At 41.6% G+C, this 10,144-nt stretch overlaps 1 protein-coding gene across 5 annotated transcripts in view; it reads right to left on the minus strand.

Annotated features, from left to right (window-relative positions):
- PARD3B (par-3 family cell polarity regulator beta) overlaps positions 1-9,447 on the minus strand; it is a 398,273-nt gene extending 388,826 nt beyond the window's left edge. For 4 of the 5 annotated variants that reach the window (XM_014880259.2, XM_088167897.1, XM_088167896.1 and 1 more), the window contains exon 1: positions 9,240-9,446. In XM_014880259.2, coding sequence (XP_014735745.1) covers positions 9,240-9,359 — 120 coding nt within the window. In that variant the 5' untranslated portion in view covers positions 9,360-9,446. Of the gene's footprint in view, positions 1-9,239 lie in introns of all 5 variants that reach the window. The other variant, XM_088167895.1, reaches the window with a different exon arrangement.
- Between the last annotated feature and the right edge of the window lie 697 nt (positions 9,448-10,144).

Consider the following 10,144-nt stretch of genomic DNA (forward strand, 5'->3'; position numbering starts at 1 on the left):
CAAGAGTCAAAGCAAAGTCTGCTACATTTTTTACGCACTAGAACAGACCAGATACTTCCACAATTCAACTCGCACTCGGTATGAAATAAGTTACCTTGTAAAAATAATGTAATTCCTGACAACCCCCTACTGTAGCCAATTATTTTATTTATTAAAAAAAAAAATCATTATACCTTAAAAAAAAACAGTGTTACAGCAAATAACTTTTTAACTCAGACTGAGTAAAAGGAACGTGATTTGGAGGCAGTTCACAATATATAAACATTTGATTGATGTATATGATATTTGCCTCTTTTTTTCTTGCAAGCTTAATAAATACTGCACTTTTTTTTTTTCCTAAAAGCAAGCCCTCTGGAGTCTTGACTCAGAAAAAAAAAAAATTCCTATATGACTTCTGGTTTCCATACAAGCTTTATGTAGACTAACACACAGTTCAAATAAAAATCAAGTTACTGAAAATAAAACTTCTTTAGAGAAGTAACTTAAGCAGGGAATGGAAGACTTTGGGACTATTTATTTCAAAAGCAGAAGCTTGTTTCAGTTTAAAAAAATGTACAGGCGATATGCAGCACCATCATCCAATTTACTAATGATGAAGTATGACACAAGCTAGAGGAAGTCGCTTGGTTTTGCCCAGGATAGAGAGAAGCACAGTTTTCATTGCACAGCTGTGAGAGCCTTACTACCTGTGAAAGGGAAAGGGTACAAAGAGCCATTCCAGACTCAAACTGCTGCAAAACAGCAAAATAACCTTGGTCAGATTTGCAGGACCCCTGAAATCTATTTCTAGAAGAGCTACAGACTACTGGAGCAGATCACCCATGTACTTACTGGACAGACACAACCTTGGCATGGCAGCATGTCAAAACACTTAACTATTTTACCAGTATCTCTCACAGGTCATAAGATGGCATAAAGCCATGCCCAAATTATAAAAAATAACTCTTAATTGTAAAGTGGTCTACAAATGGATGCTCCAGAGTTTGGATACAGAACAAATACACCATATATATGGGATTAACCCACCAGGATTTATGACTCCTCTCTCCTTCAAAGGTCCAGAGACCTGCTGGATTCAAATTTCTTTTGAGCTGGAGCTCTTACATTGTATGCAAGTACAATGTACTCTGTACGTTGACACTCAAAAGAAATGGAAGATGATTATATAAAGGATTTTTTTGTCTCCTCTCAGAAAATCTGTAATTTAGACGTTTAGGTTTGCCAAAAAAGAGCAACTTGGCTGTTGATGGATTAATGAGAATCAGATAATATCTTCTACAAAAATATGAAGGTCTTTTAAGGTTTTAGGAAAGAGATACAAGTAGAGAAACTGATTAGTCAAAGTAAAAAAATAAAGCCACGCAATTTCCAAGGAATGCAGGCCTCTGTTCTTGGGATTGCAGGTAATTCTCCTTTAAGCATTCCATTTTCTTCTACTGATTGAGAAATTACTGCATTTTTGTAATGGAAAATGATAGGAAGGGTGTGTATTATGATTCACCAATAGATAGTATTTTATTGGTAATATGAAAAATATTTCTTCAATCAGATAAGCTGTACTGCAAGATCATTTGGCTCGATGGAGCCTCATCTTTGAGGTTGAATCCCTAACCAGGAAAAAAGGAGGAGTCCAGTGCCAGCTGTTAGCTTCTACCCATCAGACTGCATTCTGAGATTCCAACTATCAGTCTCTGTATGAGGACAACCACCCATCTTCCTCCCTATCTACCCTTCATTCCAATGGCATCCTTATTATAGGCTGTAAGGAGCATGTTCATTCAAGCATTCCGTAGCTTTCTTTTTCATACATGTAACAGCCAATAAAGAAAAACACCGAGGTAAGAAGTCTCTCTGTGGCAACAACGCTGCCGGTGCATTCCCGTGAAACCAAGGAGCAGCTGCTCTGAACCTCCCACCTCGGGAGCATTCCCAAGAGCAAGCCGAGCACCAGAGCAGTGCTGTGGCACCTGCCACAACAAAGCCAAGCCATCAGTTCTGAATGGATGTACTTAGTGGTGACACAACAATTACAGGTTTACACTGGAAAGGAAGAGACATTCTGATCGCATTAAAACATTACAACAGTTCCCTTACTGGAGATGTCTCTAGCACAATGATTAGGTATAAAGAGAAAAAAAAAACCCAAACATTTACGAGTCTTACATGCTTTGCCTTTAAAGAGAGTAAAACAGACCAAAAAGTCCTTACTGTTTTAACACTAAGTTTCCTTTATAATTAAGTTATTGAAGTAATCCTATGGAAGTAATAAAGTACTGATGAGAAGGCTTACAGAACCACTACAGCAACATATAATCCCAGGGGAACAAAAAATGCTTTTATTAATGACAATATTACACAAATACTGCAGAGGCTTTTTTCCCCCAAAAGTTCTTGTAACATGGTGATTTTCTAAATTTCTCATATGAAGCAGCCTTCTCGGTTTAACAATGTATTCAGGGCACTTCCTAGTTCAGTGGTATTTACAAGACAATTTCTATCAATAAACCATTCACATGAGCCTGTCATTTCTGTTCAGTCAGTTCCCTGACACAAAATGTGTATATCCTTATGCATAAGATTCAAGAATGGAATATAAAATTACAAAGCAGAATCTGTTTCCAATGCTACTAATTGCTCAAGACCTTTAGTGTTATCATAGTCATTAAGGATGAAACACAGGCATGTTTATAGGGGGTTAGAGGGAATTTATAATAATGAAGCTATAGGTCTTCATGCCTAGGAAAGCTGCAGTTCTGACATTCGAATCATTAGGAAAGCCTAAAGAATGTTCTGCTCAACGGGGGAGGAAATCTGCTGCTTCAGTAGCAGGATGCCAGACAGCACAGTATGTTGCAATTCAACTGACCTATCATACTGAATGAGTTAGGAGGAAAGTAAAGTCACACAACATAAAACATTATGCTCAAATAACTGTATCTGTTAAATTAAAAACATTATGTTTTTCAGAAAATATCAGTAGAACAACCTTCCATTTTCAGATACTTAAGCAAAAAAAAAAAATTAAAACTGCATTTTATGCAGCAAGAAAAAGCACCTCCTGGTTCCATCCCATGCCAGAAATACCATTTGAGGTTTGAATTCCTCCTTCACAAATTCCTACAAGTCTACTCAGAGTTCATCTTCAACTTGGCAAAGAGCAACAGCAAGCAGTCACTACTCAGAACTCTGTACTGCTCTTTAATCGTTTCCTCCTATGACTGATTGAACATTCAGTTTCTACACAAATCTTTGCTGTATCTCAATTAATAACAGCTGAATAGTACTCAGAACTTGATAAATAAGATCTGGGAGGAAAAAAACAGATACTCAGTATTATCACATAGGTTGAAGTTTGACCTGCAGTATTTCCAGGACAGGTTACTCTCATTTTGCCTACTGAATTTCCAGCAGTTTTATCCAGCTCTACCCTTCAACTGAGCTCACCTGAAACACATTAACATCAGGTAGCTCAATATTGAGCCAAAAGCCCATTATTGGAAATAGCCAACTTCTTATAAGGAAAAAGGGGATAATTTTTTTTTCATGTTATGTAAATACATAACATCCTAAAAGACATTTTGTATGACAATCTAAATTCAATGACAGCTTTTCTGTAGCTATTAAAAACACCTGTGAGAAAAGAGAAAAGGAGCCTTAAAATCTACCAAAAAGCTCATTACCTGAACACTAGTGGCTACAATACAACATAGCAGCAGATGTTTTTTACACAAGAGTGATTAAAAGGCAGGCATTTTTTAGCTCTCAATTTTTCTGGGTCACTGTAAAAGCAATCCACAAAATTCTTTAAGGGACCCAAGGTTCTGCCACTTGAAACATGCTCCCAATTCAATAAAATATCAGCACTAGAGTTTTTTTAGTCAATAAAGAGTTTCTAAAATCATTTATCTCATTCCATTTTCTTTAATTCCTACTCATATAGCCTGCATTCCTATATATAAGTCAGTTACTCAAACTCATACAACAGTACTGAGAAGCAGCACATCAAGTTATATTCTCATTTTTAGAGCAGTATCATAGTGACAGCTCCAAAGGCTGAATGCAGAAATGATAATCAAGCTGTTCATTGAAATATAGCAATTGATAAAACAACATGTAAGCTCATTAATACACTGTACATTATGCATATGTGATTACACATACTAAGAAAAATATGGCAATTAACAGTTAAAATAATTTCTAGCAAAAAAAAGTACTTGAAGACAGAGCTTAGAATTGTTTTGGTAAAACCAAGACTATGGATTCACCCCATCCCTATTACGATAAAGAAATAAAATAAACTAAGACAAACCAGGACAGGGAAAAAATACCAAACCTAGAGACCAGGTCCAAGACAAAAGTACACAATTGCCACACAAATACAACTCTATTATTCTGCCTTTATAAAGGACTAAACACTTACAATTTGCCCCAAACAGAAAAATTAGTACTAAAAAAGGTCTTATTTCACAGCTTATCACATATATCTTCTGAAAAAGTTTTCTGGTTTGGCAAACATCTTTTATAAGCATTACAGAAAAAAAAATTGTAATTCTCCCTATCCAAAATATATTTAGAGAAACTACAAGAACATTTAGTTCTCCTTCTGTTAGCTGGCTGATTAACAGCAGCAATACCTAATACCAGAATAATAACTGTCATGTGGTCAGCAAGCAGGAACAGAAGTAAACTGAGAAAGTATTTTACTAGTAGAACTCACAAAATTACATAAACAATCAACTTGCAGCATTAGCTCTTTAACTGCATCTAATTTGGGAAAGATCATCAATACAACCCAAATCACCTATTTTTTCTCATTCTAATCAAAACACACCATTCTTGAATTAACCTATCTTACTGCTTCCTGCTCAGTCTGACTGCAAATCAAAATTCTTATCACCATTGCAGGATTAACTGCTGGCCTCTGTATGTTCTCATGAATGGAAAGAAACTCTAATGCCTGTTACCAGTGGAGATCAAGTTCCTGGAAGACAAGGCAACTAATATTTGACTGTCTCTATCTGGATGCCCAAAGGAGGCTCACAAAGGCTATTGAGAGTGAGCCACTCAAGAATTTAACTGTGCCTGAAGTGACAAATTTTAAACCACAAATTGCAGCGCTTATTAATTTTGCTACATTGCTTCCATGTCCACCCATTCAGCTGGCTTCCACAGACAAGACTGCAGACAACCAAAGCAGACTCTTCAATCAAGGTAAGTGCCATGTATGCAAACATGAGTAAATGAATACACAGGTGATAACCACCACTTCCCTGTCTCTGGCTCCTCCAGAGAGATAAAGAACATCTGGAGCAGCAAGATGCTTTACACATTTTCCTCAGCAAAGATTCACTGCAGCTTAAGGAAAAGCCACAATGGATTTCACTCTGCTAGTCTCATTTCCCTGGGCAGACATCACTTTATGTACCAACAACAATCAAGGCCTTTGAGACAGCAAGCAAGGATCTCCAGCTGAGCCAAGGGCTCCACTGCAAAGCTGGTAATTCAACTGTTGCCTCAAATGTGGGAGAACAGCATTTCCAAGGAGAGAGATGTGAGCACAACAGTGCATCTACCTTCAGTGCATTTAGCAACACGTGCATTTTAAGGAATTGCTTAATACAACCACGCAAACTCAGACAACATCACAAGAGCCCATTAAGCCCTCCCATGCTGACCCAGAACTCCTCTTTTTTCTCTCATACTTGGGGGAAGAGGAAAAAGTCTCTGACAATTGACTGGAAAAGAACAAAGTACCTTGTCCTGCATCCAAGGCTCTCTTACAGCTACAGAGAAGCAAACACAGTATCAGGCAAAGCTACTCAACTTTTTTGCAGTACATCTGTTCTCACTCAAGCAAAGAATCCTAAATGCAACAGATGACACACAACTGCTCCCCAAGGCACCAAAATATCAAGTTAGGGACTGGGCTGACGATAAGGAATCATTAATCCTACTGTATCTTACCTGTCAGCAGGGAGCCTTAATGTACATTACTAAACAGCAACAAGAACAGATCCTGAGTCACAAGAGTTCCAACAAACTTCATTCTGCTCAAGTCACTTTCTGAGAGACAGTGACTTCCCTGAAAAATTATTTACAATTCTCACAAAGCAGCTGATCAACAAACAATTTCTTAAACATCTTGACTATTCACATCACAAAATCCTAACCACAGGAATCTCTTAGTTGATACTGCAACACGAAGTTGTTAAGTCCAGACAGTTATTGTATCCTCCAGTGAATCAGACAGGATTTGTCCATTCAGAACTACTAGAGTACCTCTAAAAGCCACTAAATTCAGTAGCATCAAGAAATAATTACTGTCTGATTTCTCAACTGAAATCGGCCCAGTGTTTTGGTTCAGTTAAACAAAGCAATTTCGTTAACTGAGGCAACTGAGCCTTCATGACCAAACCTTGCCAACACAGTCCAGTCAAGAAACCAAACTAAATTTGCTAAGGAAACACAGGAGGCTACAATAAGCAACTGCCACCAAGTTCTCAGCTATCTACCAAAAGTGTCACAGAAACAAGAGAATTACTGCATCAGCTTTCCTCTCATTACAAGTATAAAGAAGTGCGAAGTAGTTTAAATCAGTTCAAAAACTTGCATTTGTATTACGTGTTTTCAAATATTTTACGGTATACATTAATTACTACTCTAATCTTGTATCTTCCCCTTTGCCACACAAGTGACTGTAGTGTAAGCCCAAAACTAGACTTTCAGGACAACTCCCAAAATGCAGGGCCTCTCAAACATTTTTGTGGTATTTGACAGTACCATAACTAATAAAAAGTTCCTAAAGTTTGTATCCTAGCTACCTTTTTCATTTTTTCTTTTACAACTATGAAAGATATTCCTTGTATCAATTCTCCCTCCCTCTCCAAATACTTCAGGCACTTTAACAATAAAATTTTCCACATAGCTCTTTTAAAACATTTTAACACTTAAAAAAAACTACAAAAAGAACACTTAACATGTCAACAGAAAGAGCAGCATTCTGTCACAAAGTATTCCAAACATCCTAAATATTTTGAAAAGAAAAACAAATATTCAGTGATGTTTAGCACAAACCTGTTTATGTGCACACCTCACAGTACATTTTAGCTGCTGATAATCTTGAGATAATCCCATTCTCAGTAAGATTTCACATTTTCTAAATAAAGTTAATTTTAGAAAGAGAAGTAGCAAAACATCCAATCCATCATGTTACATCAGACAAAAAATACTCCAAAAGGTAATAAAATTAATTGTTTGAGACACCTGTATGATCTACTTTACCAACCCCAAATTTTCCCCTAGGAAAGCAATCTGATGCTGAATGATGCTTGTCAAGATAAGAAGAATTTATCTTTTTGGCCAGTTGCACTGCAAACCTTGTAGATTGGAAGCCAGCTAATCAAAGCACTACAACAGAACTGTTTACATTTCCAGTGAACAGAGGGGAAGAAGAGAGAGTGCACAAGGCATAAAACTTCTTTTACCAACTTGAATGAAAACTTATTCTGCTTCTCAAGTCCTTAGGCTCAGGCTGCCCCCCCCACTCTGCCTCTTTACACATCCTTGCATAAACTAGCTCTGAAGCTGCATTACTCAAAGTGATCAGCAATTTTTCAACAAAACTGGCCCATACCCACCCACTTTATCCACCTATGATGCAGAATAAGGAACTCAACATTTCTATAAGGAAATAAGCAACAACAAAAAAAACCCAACTTATTTGCAAAGGAAGAAATACAAGGTCAAAAACATGGACTACAAGTCAGAAACATGGACTCCGGCCTCTGATTGTCCTATAAAGAAGGCTGATAATTTTGACCTCACAATGAAGGGCATAGGAGAACATAGGAGATGATTACTAGGCATAAAATTCTTTAGATACCACTTCAACAGCAAATTCATGAGAACTGTAGTACACCTTAAGTGTCTGGCATTTATCTGAAGCTTTCTCACACTGTTGGAATTTCTATCCTATAATTGTTTATTGAGCCTTCTAGAACAGTCAGGGCTTCACCTAGAAAGGCAGGCACCTTCTACTCCTTCCTAAATTAAAAAAAAAAGGTAAATAAAGAGTAGAGGAGAAAAGGGATTTGAAATACTTATACAAAGGCTTTGTAGGCCACCTCTAAGCCATCATCATGAGACTAATTCCAGTGTCATCACAAGCACAAATCAAAGGCTGAAATCAATTTGTAAATTTCTAAATTCAACACAGCTGAAAGTAATTCTGTTTCTGATAAAGTCCATCTCTTGAAGGCATATTTTAGTACTCTAAACTCCACTTCAGTGCAAAAGACTTCACTGACTGTTTAACAGCACCAAGGTTTCTATAAACATTCTGTAGTTATTACACACAAACAGCACCATTAGGAAAAAAGACTTTTAATGCAAAATATTTGTCAAGCTCTGTGTGTCTTAAGGAAGGTTAAAGGATGACACTTGCTCAGAAGGACCAGCATGGAGACCACAGCAACCTCTCCTAGAGCAGCTAGCTCCACAGCTGTTCATAACGGATTTAACATATGAGCAGCAAGTTCTTCTCAAACTCAATGTGCAAGAACAAGAATTTACTTCCAGTTTTGCATTCAGGATATCAAACACTGGCCTGGGCCCGTAAGAAACTAGCACATGTCACAAAACACAGCCCATAAGATGTTGGCCGTAGTTTTTACTCAGACGTTTTAGGAAGATGATCAACCCTGCAAGCCATTAATTCAGGGCTTGTAACTGGAATCTTTTTCACAAAGCAGTATTTGCAACACTAGGCCTTTCAGAAATACCCCATTAGCTTTCAGCACCTGCCTCTTGGAGAAAAAAAGAAAAAATATGTTTATGCTCAATTAGGTATAGCCAAAGAAAAACTTAGCGCTCCTTTCATGTAAAGGAAATCACCTTCCCATGCAGATAGCACCTCACAGAGCAGCTGATGCCATAGAACACAAGCTTGAATGAAATTGACTTATTGTTTTTCTCTTGTCTGTTTCAAGTTTGTTAGTCAACACGCACAGCAGTAACAGCCATGCTGGCTGGGCAGCTGAGCGGGACACGCTCCCCGTCCGCCGGCATCAGCTGCTCACACAAAGTCGCTGCCAGGGGCGCTCAGGCAGGGACCGTGCCCGTGGTCGCCGCGGCCGCGGGGCCCCGCAGCCCACCCGCCCCTCCAGCCCGGCCGGCCCCGGGCCTTCCCCCACCGCCCCTCACCCCGGGCCGGCTTCGCGCACGGCCCGGCCGCCCCTCACCTTCTCCTGGGCCTTGCGGTAGCGCTGCAGCGCCTGCTGGGTCAGGTCCCGCACGCGGAGCTGCCCGTCCTTGCAGGGCACCACGATGCCGGTCCGCCCGAAGCACACGGTCACTTTCATCTCAGCGCGCCGCCATGCCCGCCCTGCCCGCCCACGAACGGCGCCCGGCCCGACCCGGCAGCGCCGGCAGGTGCGGCTCGGCGGCCCCACGGGGGCGGGCGGCAGGTGCTCCCGCGGGGCTGCGCCTCAGAGCGCGGGCAGCGCCGGCAGCGAGGCCCGGCCGCGGCCTCTCCTTCCGCCGTGCCCGCCCCGCCCCGCGCGGCGCTCCGGGAGGCGCGGGCCGGGCCGGGCCGGGCCGGGCGGGGCGGCCGCGGGCGGTGGCGGCGCTCGCCCGGGGCACGGAGCGCCGGGCCGAGCTTAAAGGGGCCGTGGGTCAGCGCCCTGGGCAGCGACGGGCTCCCCGTGCGGCCGCAGGATGGGTGTCCCCCGCAGGATGGGTGTCCCCCGCAGGATGGGTGTCCCCCGCAGGATGGGTATCCCCCGCACGCCGGGTGTCCCCCGCACGCCGCGCTGTGTGGAGTGGGCAGCCAGGGTGCACCCACGCCGCAGCACCCAGCCCGGCCCTCGCCGCCAGCCACCGGCGTGAAATGCTGACGCTGGAGCCCAGGGCTCTGCGGGGCACGGAGAGTTGTGTGCCCGGCTGGCCGACCAGCCCTCCCACCAGCACGGTGCTGGGCTGGACCACAGTAGGCACGGAGCATCCCTCGCACATCGAGTAGGCCCTATGGCACACAAAATACGCCTAAGAGAGAAGTTGTGCCCAGCCTGCTCCGTGGTGCAACAACCAGGACCACAGCACAGCCCTTGCCCCACGAAGATGTGAAACACCTGCACACAGCTGCCCA

Source organism: Sturnus vulgaris, chromosome 7 (assembly GCF_052056855.1).
Source record: "Sturnus vulgaris isolate bStuVul1 chromosome 7, bStuVul1.hap1, whole genome shotgun sequence".
NCBI lineage: Eukaryota > Metazoa > Chordata > Aves > Passeriformes > Sturnidae > Sturnus > Sturnus vulgaris.